The sequence below is a fragment of the Meleagris gallopavo genome, chromosome 16, assembly GCF_905368555.1.
Source record: "Meleagris gallopavo chromosome 16, MGAL_WU_HG_1.1, whole genome shotgun sequence".
Lineage (NCBI taxonomy): Eukaryota > Metazoa > Chordata > Aves > Galliformes > Phasianidae > Meleagris > Meleagris gallopavo.
Window position 1 is genome coordinate 13,261,729 of NC_139419.1, and position 17,920 is coordinate 13,279,648.

The following is a 17,920-nucleotide window of genomic DNA, read 5'->3' on the forward strand; positions in this document are numbered from 1 at the left end:
AGGCTCTGGCACTGCTGTCCAGAGCTGGGGGTGCCCATCCCTGGAGGTGCCAATGGCTATGGATGGAGCCCTGGGTAGCCTCAGCTACCTCAGCCTGATCTATAAGTCAGTAACTCTGCTCACTGCAGGGGGTTGGAACTGGGTGATCTCAGGTTCCTTCCAACCAGTGCCACTGTACAATTCTTTGACCCTTGTGGCCTCCTCCAACCCTGCTCCAACAGCCCCGTGTCCCTCTGCTGCCTGCAAGATGGGGGCTCGGGGAGCAGAGCAGAGGGGAACATCCCCTCCCTGCCCTGCTGGGCCACGCTGCTTCGAGTGACCCAGCTCTCCACACTGCCTGCTTATACCTCCAGCCAAGTCCTTCTACTATAGGGCTGCTCATCACCGAGTTTGTATCTGTGCTTTGGGTTGTCCATCCCACGTGTTCCCTTGCACTTGGCCATGTCGAACCCTATGAAGTTCCTACATGCTCAACACTCCACCCCATCCAGGTCCCTCTGGAAACATCCCTTCCCTCCTGTGTGTTACTGTACCATGAAGCCTGGTGCCATCTACAACCCCACTGATTGGGAAGTCCCCCAAGAGCTGCAACCCGGGCAGAGCAGGGAACAGCCAAAGTGCCCCCACTTCCCTCCGCGCTGCAAAGAGCCACCACGTGCTGCTTTTTTTAGGGATGCTGACCCCAGGGTGCCCACTGGCCTGGGTATATCCTTCCCATATTGACTCCAGGCAGTGCCCACACAGCAGGCAGGAAGGCAGCAGGATGTCTGCCCCCAGCCCACCGTCACCTAAGAGGTTTTGCTCACCCACCCGCCAGCGCACAGCAGTCAGCAATTAGGAGAGGCTCTGGCATTTTTATCCCAGGATTTTGTGCCCATATGGGATTAAAGGCCTGAATACGTGATTGTAGCCTCCCCACCAGCCCCAAATCCTCTGCTGATTTTCTTTCTGGGGGCACGTCAGTGCACGCTGTGACCTATTGATCCTGATCCCCCGCTTGCGTCGCACCGCTCTGTGGGGCCACTCAGTCCCTGCAGTGGGGACGGCTCAGAGCCTCCATCTGTCCTCTGGAGCACAACGGGACCCAGGTGAGGCCAGCATCGCCCAGCTGGGCAGCGGGTGCCAGCAGAAGCAGCACAAGGTAAGTGTTACATGTGAGGGGATGGAGCACAATTTGGGGACAGGCAGGTGCTCCCCAAAACTGTGGGACGCTGCTTTGTTGGGCTGCAGGGCTTTGTGATGAGTGCGTGGGATCCCTACGGGCAGCTACATGGGGACACTGCTGGCTTCATGCTTTTGTATCCTTCCTCCTCCTCAGTATTCACCTGGTACTGCCCAGTGCCCCACAGCTCATCCAAAGCCTTGGTCCATCTCTATGCCTGCCCCTGCATCCCCTAACTGTGCCCTGCTCCATTCCAAGCTGGGGATGGGGAAGGGGGGAGAGGAGAGCAAGACCTATTTGAGTTCCTTGTGTGTAACCACGTGAAGCTCCGCATGCCTCTGTTTGCTCTAGGAGCTCTTGTGCTTTCATACTCCTGCTATCTTGCAGCAGCACATTCCTGGGCACGCAGGGAGTGGTCTCTCCCAGCTCTGCCAACCACAAACCCCTCTAAGCTCAGCGCAGTGAGGGGTTTCTGAGCGGCTGCCTTTGCCCACTGAAGGGTTCTTACATGGCAGATCCTTGCAGCTCCGCAGCCTTAATCCCCCTAATCTCCCCGCATCTCTCCCGTGGCTCATTTTGGTGCACGGGTGCCTTTGAAAGCCACAAAACTGCAGCTGTTCACTGAAACGTGGAGTGGTGAGACGCCCCGCTGGAGTGGGAAGCTGCGGTTTGTGCCGACTGCCCGGGTGTTCTGCCTGTTTGTTGGCTTAGGATCAGAGCACAACTTTGGGTTATGCTGTGCCATGGGGACAGGCTCCCAGCCCCACTCCGTGCCCGCGCTGCTGAACTGCACATGAGAGCTGTGGTCTGGGGTGCCAGCACCCTTACCAGTCTTAGTTTTTGGTCCCTTTGACCAAGTTCTGCCCGTGGGGATGCACAGAGCATAACCCCTCAGGCCTGGAATGCCCCTGTGCCCACTGATTGCCGGGTCCAGGTTGCCTCCAAGCTGTGCTGGAAGCAGCACGGGATGCCCACAGCACATCCCACATTGTGGTTTCCTCCCTCCAAGCTGTGCTCACCCATCAGAATGGGGCTTTTATTTTTCAAATGATCCCTTCTGTAGCTTTGCCCATGCAGCAGCTCCCATTGCATGCCCAGCTCAGCAACAGGTGGGACAAAATTGGAGCTGATGTCAAATCTGGGCACAGGGGATCTGTGCCAATGCTCAGGTGCTGCTCTGCTCCTGTGGGTCGTAAGGCAGAAAGAGGAAAACCCACCAAAATCCCAGCATTGTGAAGGCTCATGCTGGGGATGGGGTTCCATCCCTGTGGTGCTGGAGCAGCCCTGGAGCCCCTCCATGGAGGCAGCACTCCGGTGGAGGCAGCGATGTGGCAATATTGACTTAACCAGGGTGAGCAGCTCTTGAGCCACCACTGCGGGAGGGGAGCAGAGCACGTTTTATGCAACGCGATTGCATTTTCTTGGCAAGCCTTTCTCTGGAGCTGCTCCCACACCCAGCCGAGCCCTCACTGCTCCACCCTGCACCGTGCCCAGCACAGGCAGCCCGGGGTTCAGGGTGGGCGCTGGTCCCCCAGAGTGGGGTTTGGTGGTGACATGGGGACAGGGGGCTCCTGGGTGCAGCTCTCTGCCCCCCTGCTGGCACCTTAGTGCCACAAAGTCCCACTGCATCCCACTATGTGCCAAAGTATCCCACCCCATCCCATCCCTTCAGTCTCATCCCACCCCATCCCATCCCATCCCATCCCATCCATCCCATCCCATCCTACCCCACCCCATCCCACTCAATTTCAACACATCCTACCCCACCCCACTTTCCCATGCAACCACATCCTGGGGTAATTCAAGAAGGTTTTGGGTCTCAGTGGTTCAGTTCAGTAAGGAAACCTTATGGCAATGCTTTTCCCCATGCACCTTTTGGATCAGCATGGCCCCAGCACATCCCACAGCATTTGGGCATTTCTGGGACCCACTCCCCCCAGGAGCTGCCCAGTGGTGTTTCCCCATGCAGAGTTTTCCCTGAGGCTGAAAGGTTTCTCTCTGACTGGGAAGATGTGGGCCAAAAAATTTGGAAGTATCTTCCAAAAGCTGAGACATGCAGTGGAACAAAACAAACAAATCTGTTCAGCCCAAATCTCGCTGATTTTCAGGGTGGAAATGTTGACAGCTGTGCTCGGAGCCGCTCATGTGGGTTTGGGGCTGCAGGGAGTTTCTGTGCAGGGTTGCAGGGCATGGGGACATCTCGGCAGTGCTGCTTCCTCCTGCAGCCCCCACCCGGGCAGGAATGCAGCCCAGCCCGTTCCCAGCTGGCCCCGAAACCTCAGCCCCATTGGAGGTGGTTTTTGCTGTGGAATCACCCCATGACCCATCTGCTCCATCCTTAATGGGGCTCAATGCTGCGGTGCTGGAGAACCGAGTGCAGGGATTTGTCCACCTGCAGGAAGCAAAGGAAACACAGCAAGTGTGCTCTGGAGCCAAGCCATGCTCCTGTCCCAGAAGTGTGGGGTGTGGGGGGGTGGGAAGTGGCCTTCCTGCTGCCTAGTTGAGTCAAAGTGTCAGTACGAGAGTTAAATATTGAACAAACATGGATCAAAAGTGAGTGCTATCAGCCAAGAAAAACAAAGCAGCGTGTGCGGCTGTGGCTCTGACTCATTTGGCTTGGAAATGAAGCAGGGAGTAAATTAAATTCGGCTCTTCCTTACTCTCTCAGTATGGAGCAGGGGATACACGTTGTCACCTGGGGAGGTGGCAGTTACAATGACAGGCACTGAGCAGCCACTGAGGAGGGCTCAAGGGCATCCGTGCTGGGCTCAGCATGGGGAGACCAGGGGGTGGTGGTGTCCCCTCTGCATGGAGCCATAACCCTGGATGTGGGGCCAAGCGCTTAGGAGATGCTGAAAGGTCACACAGCTCCCGGCCTGTGATGTAAAGGCTGTGAATTTCCGGGGTGTCATGTTCACATCTGCATAAATATGTGCACGGGGTGCACCCAGAGCAGCTGCCTCCGATGGGCGAGGGAGATAATGCGCAGCTTCCGCCACCGAGGATGGGGCAGGGCAGGCAGCACCCAGCAGCTCCCCGGAACCATCTGGGGGTCCGTGCATGGAATGTACCCCTGGGGCACCCCCTGGGCTCCGTGTGAGGAAGGAGGTGGGAGTGCTGCACAAGGACGCTGGCTGCCTTGTGATCCAGAGCACAACCTCGCTGTCCTCGAAGTCCCCACTCAGTGTCACCCGTTCCAGGGTGGTGACACTACCCTTAGCAATCCCAGTGGGTGAGTCGGGGAGAGCAGCCCAGCCCCGAGCGGCCACGGCACCCCGACACTATGAGTGCTTTTGGCAAACTCTGCCATCACCCCTCCCAGGTGTAGGAACCCGTCCTGGGGAGCACACCCAGCACTGCCCAGCCCCAAATTGCGCCAGCCCTGGGAGCGGCTGCTGCACCGGCCTGGGGAGGTTGGGGACCTTGGGGTGCCCCGGTGGTGATGTGGCTGTCCTATGGCTGGAGGGTGCCCGGTGCCCCATGTGCTGCTCTGTCAGCTTGGTGCCCATCTGCCTGCCCTCTGCATGCCATGCTGTGCTAGGCTCAGATCAGAGCCCAGCGTGGCTGTATGGCAGCACAGGGACTGTCCCCAGGATGTCCATGCCAGCACTGGGGGACCATGCCCAGGATTTCCCTGCTGGCATACCTGGAGATGCATTGCAGAGAGATGGCCCTGGGCAGAAAAATCCCAGAGCTGCCAGGTTGGCTTGGCAATGAGTAGCCCAGAAGAGGACAATTTGCACTTCTTGGGGATTTTGTTCACCAAAACCTTCTCCTTACACCTCCTGCCTGTCAGACTTAGGAGCAGAGGGAGTTGGGCAGCACAGCCAGCACCAGGGGACACCATGTCACTTTGGGGATGCAGCACCAGGCACATTTAGATGCCTCTTACCCAAAACCTTTGCAGACACTTTGTCCATGAGCATAAAGCAGAGCACCCCACAGATATCCAGGCCATGGGGGTGCATGGTGACAGAACACCCGCAGTGACAGCTGTGCAGGCAGAGGTTGTGCCCCAGGACACTGTCATCGAGCCAGGAGCTGTCAAGCAGAAAACTTTTTGGCTCAAGCATATCCTGCACAGTCACTCCAAAGCAATGCTGAGCGTGCCAAGCCTTTAATTCGCAGTCTTTTTCCGGGGCTGCCTCGATAGTGCCCGAGAGCTGTGCCCGTGGGCTGTCCCTGAGGGTGTGGGTGCATCCACGAGACCGACAGATGCATTTCCCAACTACGGGACTCACTCAGATCCCCAGCTCTGGGCCATCCCTGCTGCAGGGAGAGGAATAGGATTCCTACCCGCCTACCGGGCGGTGGTGAGGCTCAGCTGGGGGGAAAAACCATGCAATGGTTGTGCCCCAAATAATGTAGATGTGTTTACTTTTCTTTTTTGGCAGTGGCTGGGAAGGAGGTGATGGGTGCACGCGTCTGCAGCCTGGCCCTAATGCAGCTCGGTGACGCCTACAATCGGCTTTAAATAGTTTGATGTGCTGAGCACCGTGTGAAAGCCCGTGTGCTGGAGGTGTAATTATAATAATTGTGAGCAGCCAGGTGTGCAGCAAGGGAGGAGCTGAGCTCCGGGATGGGGTGCTGGGGGTCCTGGCTCCCCACCCTGCACTCCTGCTGCACACAGAGTGATCACTGGGCTGTGCCTTGCTGTGCCACACCAAACAATGCTATGCCAATGCCACGCCAAGCTACGCCAAATCGTGACATGCTATGCCAAACCATGCCAAAGCATTCCATATCATCCCAAACTATGCCATATCATGCCAAACCACACTGTGTCATGCCAAATCATGACATGCTATGCCAAACCATGTTACACCATGCCATACTGTACTGTGCTATGCTGTACTGTGCCATGCCATGCTGTGCCATGCCATGCTGGTCCATGCTTTGCCACACCATGCTGTGCCATGACTTTCTGTACTATGCCATGCTGTGCCATGCCATACTGGTGCATGTTGTACCACGATCTGTTGTGCCATGCTATGCCATGTCATATTGGTCCATGCTGTTCCATGACATGCTGTGCCATATTGTGCCATGTTGGTTCACGCTGTGCCATACCATGCTGTACCATGCCATGCTGTGCCATGCCAAGTTGATGCATGCTGTGCCATACTATGCTGTTCTCATGCCACACTGTGTCATCGCATGCAGTTCTCATGCCACACCGTGCCATGCCATGCTATGCTGTGTGACTTCATGCCGTGCTGTACCACCCTGTTTCTTTACGTGGCTGTTCCATGCCACGCCATGCAGTATCACTGAACAGTGAGTATTTAGCAGGGGGGAGCCAGCAGAGGGGCGATCACATGTTCGCCCGCCTGGGATTAAATGTGGCCGGTGGCGGCTGGGAGCCGAGCCCAGCGCCTGGCCACGGGCGCTACCAGCCCATGGCCCCGGGCAGCCGGGTACAGCAGCCGTAGGGCCCCGGATGATGTCCTACCTGCAGCCCCCTGGCCGGGACCCGGAGCACTTCGATGGGCTTTCCCTCATTTATTGGTAAGCGGGACGGGATGCTGCCGCGTCGGGAACAGGGCTGAGCTCGGAGGCTCGCGTCGCGTCTTAGGAAGCGGCGTTAAACCTATGGAGGGATGTGATGAGCTCGTTGACCTCACGGCTTTTAAGGGTTTAATTCCATCGATTATGGCAGCGGGAGCCCCTCTCCAGAGGGCAGAGGGTGTCAGGAGAATGCTGCAGTCACGGGGAAGGTCTGGAGCCCCAGCACACAGGGGCGCACACTGTGAGAGGGCAGAGCGTGGGGAGGGCAGAGAGGGGATTGATTTATTTTGCAGTCGGCAGCTGGGGGAGCATCCATGCTGCTTGCAGAGGCTGCGAGTGCTCCTGTTGCAGCCCTAGTCTTGGGATTTCCCATCCGGATGCTTCCTCTCAGCACCAGGCTTGGAAGGAGAGCGTCCCTCCCATGCAGATCTGCTGGGCACCACTGGCACAGACAGGGCTGCACCACGAGTGGCAGAGACTGCCATGAGCCATGGGGTGGCCTGAAGGCATCTGCAGTGCCCCCATCCCAAAATACAGACCCGGGTTTCTGTGCAGGCTGTGGGCTCAGTGCAGATGTCTATGTAGGGCAGCCAGGAGCCGGCAGGCGTGCGGCTGCAGTCAGAGCCAGGGTTCAGAGCATGCGGCTTTAGCCGATTAACTGGGGGTCAGTGGGCCGGATCCGCACCGGCGTGGACTCCACAGGCTCTTGGGGCACCCTGGCCAAACCCCAGCATCCCAACTAGGAATGAGGACCCTACAGGCAGCCGGGACCATGGATTTTTGTGGAATGCAGCTGGAGTAGTCACTGAGGTGAGGGCTACGGGATGCTGAGGTGGGTGCATGGAGTGGCAGCAGCCCATGGGGGGCATGGAGAGGGTGGCACCTTGGGGGGACAGCTGCATCTCACCAGGGGGCTGCACTGATCCTTCCCCTCTGTTTTTGGGTGCAGGAAAGGCAGAATCTGCTGTTGGTCGGAAGGCGGTGGTGTGGGACAGGCTCATTGACCTTGTGGGTTGCATCTTGCCACCAGCTCGGTGCCAACCATGGGTGCTGTGGTGGCTGAAGGTCAGGGAAATCAGGGTGGCACAGCACCTCAACCCCACAGCATCCCCACATCCCTGAGCACCCCCAGCTCTGTGGGGCTAAGTGCTCCCCAGCTCTACTTCCCCATGTTATGGGGCGATGTTTCTCAAAAGCTATTTTCTATGTGAGAAATCTGTTCTTGTGCTGGGGTGTTGGGTCCAAACCTTCCCCAGCTTTGTGCCCCAAGCCAAGGGGAGCCCCTTGCTGTGCCAGGGCCGGGACCTGCATGTGATGGACACCAGATGCACGGGGACAACGTGGGGCTGTCTGGTTTTGCTGCGAGCAGATGGTGGGGAGATAACACCTCCCCAGCACGCCGATAAATATGGCCGCTGATTAAAAGATTAATTTTACAGAGTTTGCCATAGGGATTTGATAAACATGGTGTGGCAGTGGGACGTCACCCGGCACGGCGGTGGCCCCAGTGCTTTACACTGCACACCCTGAGCTGACCCTGAGGGCTTTGCCACGTGGATCTGGTCCTCCTGAGCTTTGCCAAAGGGCTTGGTGATGGATCCTTAGCACACAGGGATGCTCACAGCTCGAGGATGGGGCCAAGCTCTTACCAAGCTGCTGTTTGAGGTGTGGAGCTGCATTCCACCAGCATCTGCTGCGCTCTGCGCTAAGTGAGACATCCTGTGCAAGGGCGATCCTTCCCCAAAGCCTTCATTTCCCCATCTCTCTGCACCCTTCTTGTTTCTCTCTTTCCCTGAGGGCATGCTGGGGGCCACCTGGGCTGGTTTCCTGCGGTGCCCTCCCCAATTAATTCCCTGCTCTGCAGCACTGCGGGGGTGGTGACGATGCTCCCTCCTGCTGCCCGCTCAGCCACCAGCATCCTTCCCTGCTAATAAGTTTATAACCCGTCCAATCCTATGACCGAGGGGATTTAGTGAGGCAGGGAGGCTCATAATCCCGTTAACCCTTCGTGGGTCCCATCCCACTGCTGAGGAGTGGCTGCAGAGGTCCTTGCAGCTCCCACTCTCCGCCAGAGCCATCGGTGTTTCTGCAGCAGTGACTTTGGCACTATGCTGTTCTCTCTTCTGTTCAGACTTGCCTGTAACACCCCTGATTTGAGTTCACTCGAAACAGCTCCAGGGGCAGTGTTTATGAACGCGGTATGGGTGATGCTGTGGACAGTCTGCTGTTGCTTCTCAGCTTCACACAGCTGGTTATCTCTTTTTGTTTGATTTATTATCAACGCTTCGTTGCCGATCTTCTAAGCAATGTTTTCTCATCAGACACAAACGCCTCTTCAGCCTACGCTGATATTTTGTCATGAAACAAATGTGGGATCTTCATTAAGCATGAGCCCAACATCACCTCTGGGATCTCCTGAGCATCCCTCGCTCCCACGGTGGGGATGTGGGGGCACAGAAGGGACTGCAGTGCCATGTCCCACTGAGGCCACCCCTCCAACCTCATACCTTCTTACAGCCGCCTTCTGCAGCCTCAGAGTCGCTGCTGTTGAAGGACGGCTTTCTGCCTCTCCTTTAATTCCCACCCACACAAACCCTCCCAGACCCCATTCCTCCGCTAAGCCTTGATGCGAGGCTCCAGGTGGGAGCGGTGACACTGCCAACTCCGTGACCTGTCCCCAGGTCTGGCACCTCTGTGCCCTCTTCTTGCCTGGCAGTAGGAGGGGTTGGCCGTGTTTGTGGGTGCCACCACCCTGTCCTCCTCCCACCTCCCCCTCCTGCCACCTCTCACCTCCTCCTGAAGCTCACCCAACAAGCAGGGCAGGTAGGAGGCAGCAGGAAGAAATGTGGAAGAGGCCAAAGCGCACTGTGATGCTTTCTCGGAAGGTCCTCACCAAAATATAGAGGAGAGGTGGAGAAAGTCCCAGCAGGAGATTGCACCCACTCACAATTTTCCATTACATAGAAAGGGAATTCTCACCAGTGCTGTTGCATTGCTACCTGACCCGTTCCAGCTCATAGAATCATTCAGGTTGGAGAAGACCTCTCAGACCACCCAACCCACCCCACCATGCCCACTGACCACGTCTCTCAGTGCCACATCCCCACAGTCCTTGAACACCTCCAGGACAGTGACTGCACCACCTCCCTGGGCAGCCTGTGCCTCCACTGGCACAACCTGAGGCCGTCAACTCTCATCCTATCTCTGTTACCTGGGAGCAGAGGCTGACCCCCACCTCCTCACAGTGTCCTTTCAGGTACTTGTAGATAGTGATAAAGCCTTGTCTTCTCCAGTCTGAACAACCCCAGCTCCCTCAGCTGCTCCCAATCAGACTTATGCTCCAGACCCATCATAGCTCCATTGCCGCTCTCTAGACACATTCCAAGGTCTTGATGTCTTTGTTCTGAATGTGGGCACCTTCCATTCACAAACTCATTAAAAAATGCATATTCTTGTCAGTGAGTTCTTGGGATGTGGAAACTGGGCTGTTCTGGGTGACTGAGCTGGGTTCCAAGTGAGGGAAGAGCTTGACTGTGGGGTATGTGCCCTTTGCCTTCAGCAGCAGTGACACAGAAGGATCAGGCCCCTTGGGCACACTGCATGCGCTTTATAAATCCCTCCCGAACATGAGCCCAATTCTTACCAGAAACAGAAACACTTCTGGAATTATTTTGATCTCCCTGGTTGGATTTCAGCTTATTTCACTACTCAGCAGACAAATGTGTGTGTTATTGCACCCACTGCAGCCAGTTGGAAGCTATCAGCATATGGGAAGAACAAGGGGACCTCTGGGTGGCCCACCCAGTGCTGGGCAGTCTGGTGACTGCTGCTGTAGGGTTTGCCTTTGAATATACTGAATGTCCAAGCCTCAAACACACACACTAAACACTGCAGGTGTTGCTTCCAGCACTTGTGCCATCCCTTTCATAGCATCTTAGAGTCATTCAGGTTGGAAAAGACCTCTCACATCCACACGTCCAAACCCAACCCATCCCACCGTGCCCACTGACCACATCTCTTGGTGCCTCATCCCCATGGTTCTTGAGTACCTTCAGGGACAGTGACTTTCCCACCCCCCTGGGCAGCAGTCCCAATGCCCCGCTGCTCTTTCTGAGAAGAAATGTTTCCTAATATCCAACCTGAACTTCCTCTGCTGCTGCACTGATTTATTCGAGAGAAATCTGCAGCTTGTGAGTCAAAAGGTTAATTCTGTGATTAATCCATGAGGAGTCCCAAAGGACTTCCTAAAATTGTACAAAACAATGTAGGCTGAATACAGCGGTGGGTTGGAAGCACTCTCGTGACCAGGAGGGCCATCGATGCTGACCATCAGTAGCGAGTCAGGCACCAGATCAGCTGCCAAAAAGTCCTGCCCAAGACCCCAGCAAGCTGGGGTGCTTCTGGTCCCCAAGAGGCTGTGCTCTGCATGGAAGCTACAAAACCCCCAGTCTGTTCTTGACCAATTCGCTCAGGGTCAGAACTTGGTACTGGGACCACCAAGGGGTGGGTGGGAAGGTGCAGGGTGGGAGGACACTCTTTGTGGAGCCTGCCTTTCGGTGCTCTGTGTCCTGGAGCATAGCTGGGGGAAAACTGGGGGAGGCATTGCTAACAGGGCTCCTAGCCATATGGCACAGTGAGACATGGCACTGCACCCACCCCCATGCTCCAGCTATTTTGCTCCTGGTCCCATTGACCAAATCTTTCATGCAGTGCGTAATGGATATGTGAAGTCATGGCCTGAAGCAGTGCTTGAGCACCTGGTGGGAAGGCAGGGCCAACCCAGGGGAGCTCAGGTGCATGCAATGCAGCTGAGTGACCAGAAGATATGAAGCCACGATCCGCCCCTTCCCAGACCTCATTTAAGGGTTGGCAGTGGAGGTGAGAGTTTTTCAGCTGGAGATCCCTGCCTGCCAGATGGCCTTGCAGGCCTTCTGAAGGTAAGCAGCTTCTTTCCTTTATTTCTGAGTCTACTGCTGTGGCATCTGAGTGGATCCTCACTTGCTGCAGCTGAGACCTTGTTCTGCTGTCTTGATATGCTTTTCATTGCATGACCCTGTGGAAGTTAGGTGCTGAGTGCCTTGCACTAGTGTATCACTAGGTGCACCTACATTTGGTGTCCAGCTGGCATTCTTTCTATGAGATCAGAAAATGGGTAAATGAGTTATGTATGGGGAGAGCTTTGCCTACCCAAAGGCTTGCTGTGGGCTTTTAGTATTTCATCTGCACTCACCTGGACAAAAGCCACCTGAAAACATCCCACACTGAAAACAAAGGAGATCTTTTATGTTTTTCACTGTTCTACAGGTAGCTCCGCATTGTCCATTAAGGTGGTACATGGACAATGGGGGGAACTGTCCCATTCTCTTCTCATCCATGGGAGTAGTAGCATTCAGAAGCATCGGGTCCAAGTAAAAACTTAACAGAATGTTTAAAGTGGAAGGAAAACCCCCTTAATGGAACTTGGATATCCCAGGGTGCAGGATATGCACTGTGCCACCAGTTCTGGTGCCTGTTGTCCCAGGAGGATGTGTTTCCATGTCCCACTATCCAGTGATGTGAGCTGAGGATGCACAGCAGGATGGAGGCAGAAGAGGCTGTTTGATTGCAGGATACCCTTCTGACCTCCTGATGGACAGTGAGACAGCTGAACTCGCTTCACATTAAGTAGGAAATGCTGTGGGCTGGAAAAGATGCTAAAAGAAAATCAAGCAAACAAAAACCTCCAAAACTAAACCGTTGAGTGCTACAATCTGTTACTGCTTCCAAAGCTTTGCTGTGGACTTAAAGTCTTTAGGGATGCTGAGGATGCCTGTCCTGCACTGATCACTGCCCTTTGTCCCTGTAGGGTGTGTGCCTGAAGGTGAACAATAGGATGTGACCAAATAATTATCCCACTCTTTTAACTGGGTGGAGGGAGCAGCTCTGTGCCCGCCTGCTCAGGAAGGCACTCACGATGGGCAGCGTTGGCTCTGTTTGGCTTGCGTAAGCTTTAATCTAAAGTTGGAGATGTTTTTAGCTGATCTGTGTTAATGTTGGGTGGAATTAACATGCATACGGGGGCACCACGTGACCCCTGCCCTCCCCATTTTGCCTCGCTTTAACGGATTCCTGCCAAATCAGAGCGGCCGGGCTGGGTTGCCGCCACCAGCAAGATGCCCGCTGTCTCCGTGCTCTACAAGGGAGCCATCATCATCAGCAGGTGACACTGTGGGGAGGTCGGAGAGGGGATGCGGGGGGGTTCTGGGGATCTCCTGAAATGGGTCTTGGGCTCCTTGAGTTGGGGGCAACATCTGATGGCATTGGCAAGCATCTGCTCTACTGACACCTCTATTTGTTGCGTTGCGGCTTGGTTTGAGCCATTTATTTTTGTTTCTGATGGTGTTTTCTCAAATATTTAATCAAAATACTCTGGAAAACAGGGATGGTGACCCCCAGCTGGGGTTGGGGCTGGGATGGCCTTCTGGGCACCCTCCAAATGCATCTTCTGGCAGTGCGCCATGGGACCAGTTGTTTGTCTGGTCTCTTGAATGCATGGAATGTGTCAAGAACATCAAGGGGGGAGGTGGATTTAATGAGGAGATTTTTGAGAGGTGTTTTGGAGGGCTGATAGAAGTCCCTGAGGCTCCTTCCCCTCTTGCTGGGTTAAGAGCTATGTGTTGTGTCCCCTTGTCCTCCTCAGCTGCATCCAGCAAGAATTCAGGACCTAATCTTGATTCAGAAATTCTGTTTTTGCCTTGCAAGTGAAATTCTGGGAAAATGAGCATTTTGGGAGAGCACTTCCACAGCTGATAACCCAATGCCTGGCTGTGAGCTGGTCACACCAAAGTCCAAGGTTGCCATGGTGCAGCCTTGCAGAGCAAGAGCAGTGCTCTAAAGCCAGGCTTCATTAAACTAAATTTAAAAAGTAATATAAAAGAGAGAAGGGAGTGTAGAGAGTGTAGGACGTGACTTGGCATGGGGAAAGTGAAGATTTCAGTTGCTCTCTTCCCTGCTTTGGCTTGTGTTGAGAAACTCCCACCTTCAACCTGGCAAAGCAGGAGGGGTGGAGGTGTGGGAATACAGTTCTGCCTCCCCATGTTCTGCTCTGTGTGTGTGTTACAAAACACCAGCAGTAGGTTTTGCCTGGTTTTCCTCATTATGGACTGTGTCTATTTGTGAAACTGGTATATTCTCGGAACACTGGTCTGGCTCTGATCTCATTTCCCAGAGCTGGACAGCTGTCCGGCCCTGTTAATCTGGGGTAATGAATCGCAGACAGGTCCATCAGCTTTGCTGGGTGGGGAGGATGATGTCCAGCACTGTCCATATTCTCTCATTTAGCTGCATAAACCCTGGGGGTGACAGGGGGGCTGCATTTTGCCAGCATGGACTTAATATATCCATGCGACTCTCAGCTGGTCATCCCTTGGTCATCTTGTGGGGACCCCCTGCTGTGCTGGCAGGGCTGCTCTGGGTTTGTTGGACACATGGGTGGCAATCTGTGGCAGCCCATGAAAGAAAGATGCCTCTCTTCTCTCTCCCAGGACACTCATGGGACCATATGGGATGGATCGAACTGTGCATTGCTTTGAGTTCTACGACTGTGCCAATGGACTGGGTGAGTCTTGAGCCCCCCGAGATCTGAATTTGGGGAAACCCCAGCATCCCTCATGTCACAATCTGAGTGTTATGATCTGTTCCCTATCTGAAAGGTTGGATGGGGCCCTGGGCAGCCCGATCTAGTGGCTGGTAAATGTGCCCATGCAGGGAGGTTGAAGCTCAATGATCTTCAAGGTCCTGTGCAATCTAAGCCATCCGTGACCCTATGAAACCTGATATTGGTTCTTGTGCCTGTATGTGTTGAACATTTGACAGCACCTTTCACAGCTGAGGCATTAAAACAAGGTCGAAATACCCAGTTAATTCCCTATTGGTGACATATGAGCAGCTGCAGTGCTGTGGCTGCATGGGAACCCTGGGGTAGGGTCTGAATAGGGTTCAGGGCGGAAGTTTTTTCACAGCTTTCTGCAGGTCTTGATTTCTCTACATTAAAACAAACAAAAAATTCCAAGCACTTTCTATGCCTGTGCCAGTGTCCTGGCCCCAGGAAGTCCTGGAGATGGGGCTACCTGAGAGCAGGCTGAATGCCATTGGAAACTCCAGCCCAGAGGTATGAGTGTGAACACAGTGAGTCAGCCATCCTTTGTAGGGCACCCAACATCAAAGCACTGGGAAAAGGGAAAGGAGATGGCCATACCCATCTGTACGTGAGAAACTGCCTTAGGCTCATAGAAGTCAGCAGCAAAGGATCCAGTATAGCATCTCCTTCCACCCTTGTGTGTGCTCCCAGCAGCAATCATCCTGCAGAGCCTAGGTCCCTAGGTCACCAGCTGGGGACCCATCCCAGGAGTCAACCTCCTCAGGTTTCCTGCGACCACCTGTTAATTAGAGGTTGTTCCCAGCTCTTGGCTAATGAGGTTTCCTGGCTCTTCTCTCTTGGCCTTCCACTCATGAGAGGCCCGTGGGAACTCAGAACTTTCTTTGCTTGCTGGCTATTTTAATATCAGGAGGTATATTTGGTTGATGATTTTGGTGGATTTGGTTGAGTTGATGGGATTTTAGCTGTTGGGTTAGCTTAGCTTATTAAGGGAGGAGACCCAGGGAAAGCAGTCTTGTGCTGTGCTGCTGGTAGGTGTAACCATGTGGGTTTTCTAGTGCCATCACAACCTTTCTCCATGCTTCTTCCCTTGGATCCAGGTGTTTTGCAGCCTGGTTTCTGACAGGCAGCAGCAGCCCACTTGGTGCTGGTGAAATGGGTCAGCATTTGGCCTGAGGATGAGGCTTCACTGCTTGGTGTGGAAACCCACATGTGAACCTGGGCAGGAGTTCAAAGGGGTTACCAAGAACCAGAACCAAGGTTTGGAATGAAAGAATTGTCATCAAAGGGAAGTGATGCTTAAAGAGCGTTTCTTAGAAATGCTGAGATCCCATTATCTTGACCTTCATCTTCTTAGGACAGGGAAGGGAGCAGTTCACCTGCAATCTGTCTCTTCCTTCAAACAGAAAGAGCTGGCTGGGGCTACAAGATCAACGGAGGGATTACGGGAAATGTAATTGAACATTGCTAGCTTAAGCAGAAAGCAGACAGCCTTACCCTGTGCTGACTTCCAGGGCTGCAGCACGGTGCTGCTGGGGTTGGGGTCCCCCCAAAAAGGGAATTTCAGTGGTGAGGTGATAGAAGAGGGAAGAGGAGGGTTTGGGTTCCCATGCTTGGAGCAGAGCCCATGCTGTTGGGATGTCCAGGGATGAAGGCTGTTGGTCCAAACAACCGGATTAGCCAGCACACCCCTGACCCGTGGTGCAGAGCTGCCTGGTGAGCCAGGAGCAGGTGAGATTATAGGGCTGAGAAGTTGAGAACTACAACACTGGCATTAGTGGGAGCAAGATTAGATGCAGCTGGGAAGCTTGAGGGTCTCAGAATTATATAGGATTGCTAGGAATGTGGAGAAAACTTTTTATTTTGGTTTGTGTAAACTGAATTCCCGCCTGGAATTTCCCAGTTGTCTTTTTTTCTACAGAAGAGAAATGAGTGGGGTCACCAGAATCAGCTCCAGGACCTTTGCCAGAATAGGAAGATTAAAGACAGAGATCTAAAATAGGCTAGATTATCTGGCCCTGAGTATGACTTAATAAGCATTATACCGGGACTTTGATGCTGTGATAATTAAAGAGCCGTTATTTACCTAAACTGGATCTCAGATAGAAACTCAATTGAAATAGGTGTTTATAAAACATGAGGGCTTTTGGGAATGCTAGCCAAGCTGCAGAAATCCCAAACAAAGCCCTGAAGGGCAGTGGATGGTGGGGCTGAGCCTGCTCTGGGCTGGGACCCCCATATGGGACAGGTTGTGTTCATCACTACCAGCCTCATCCTATCCTATTGCTCAGTGCCAGCCCCAGGCCTGGGTGGGGGATCCTTGGTGCAACACTCTCTTGTTTAGGGAGAGAAAAGGGTTTTTTGGTTTTGATTTTTTTTTTTTTCCCCCTTGTCAAAGTTTGAGCGTGGCTAGGAGCAATGCTGTAAGTAATCACTGATTTTAATAACAAGATCGGATTTTCCCCTGACATTGTTGGAGATAAAGGAGGATTTGTAAATACTTTGGCTATATTAAGCCATTATTACAATTGATTTGCAGACACAAAAGAGAAATGAGTCATCATTCAGTTGATACGTGGGAGGTGGCTGTGAATGGGCATGATGGTGCTGCTGGATGCTCTCCCAGCTGTACACCTCAGAGGTGGTGCATCTGTACCTCCTTTCCCTGATGCATGCTGACATCCCCGCTTGTCTCACTGGCAATCTGGGCTGCCATCCCTACCTGCCCCACACCTGGACTTCCAGTGTCCCTGTGCTCCTGAGTGCACCAGGCGTGACCCTGCTCCCTAGGGCTCTTTGCCACCCATTGTCACAGCTATAGGTCAGCATTTCCACCAGTGGGTATGGTACAGCCAGCTGCTACAGGATGCACTTTGCATAACACCGCTCCAGCAGGGCTGGGGCTCGTGGAATCACTGAATCATTTGATTTGAAAGGAACCCTTAAAGGCCATCTGGTCCCACCCCTCTGCAATGAACAGGGACACCCGCAGCTCCATCAGTGCTCAGAGCCCATCCAGCCTGAGCTTGGGTGTCTGCAGGGATGGAGCACCATTGCCTCACCACCTGTACCATTGTCTGGGAGAAGGAGCAGTGAGTGGGTGCGTATGTGGCCGAAATGAAAAATTATGATAATCTGTGTTCTACCACAAATTTAACATGTGAGAACTCCAAACATGAGGTCTTTCCCTAGGGATAGCTGAAAATTGTTGGGCCCTTAGGGTTTAGGATACAGTGGGCACGGAGCAGTGGGTAGATGCTGTGTTGCTGTCCCCAGAGGTCCTGAGCTGGGGCCAACACTAGGGCATGTCCCTGCTCCTGTGCCACTGTCCTCAGCCTGCCCTCCTGGCCACAGCAGCAGAATGCCCGACCGGCGGGTCCTGGGACAGATTTGTTAATTAAAGCCAAGCTTTTTAATCCTTCTGTCTGCAGCCTGTATCCTCCAAGTGGGATTTAATGAGAGTGGGTAAATAAGTCTCTTGTGCCTCTTCCAGCCAGCTTACGTGTGCCGACGGGGATGTGGCCTCGCAGTGCCAGCCTGTGGTGAAGGAACCCGTGGGGCATGGAGAACTGCACAGCCCCAAAGGCCATCCCTGTGCTTTACCATGGCAACAT

General features: G+C 54.0%; 1 protein-coding gene across 2 annotated transcripts in view; it reads left to right on the forward strand.

The window, feature by feature from the left end:
• The first annotated feature begins 6,602 nt into the window (after positions 1-6,602).
• Positions 6,603-17,920, forward strand: part of LOC100548106 (syntaxin-binding protein 4-like) — a 37,091-nt gene continuing 25,773 nt past the window's right edge. The window contains exons 1-2 of one of the 2 annotated variants that reach the window (XM_019620657.2): positions 6,603-6,670; positions 14,194-14,267. In XM_019620657.2, coding sequence (XP_019476202.2) covers positions 6,603-6,670; positions 14,194-14,267 — 142 coding nt within the window. Of the gene's footprint in view, positions 6,671-12,822; positions 12,870-14,193; positions 14,268-17,920 lie in introns of those variants that run through there. The other variant, XM_085237513.1, reaches the window with a different exon arrangement.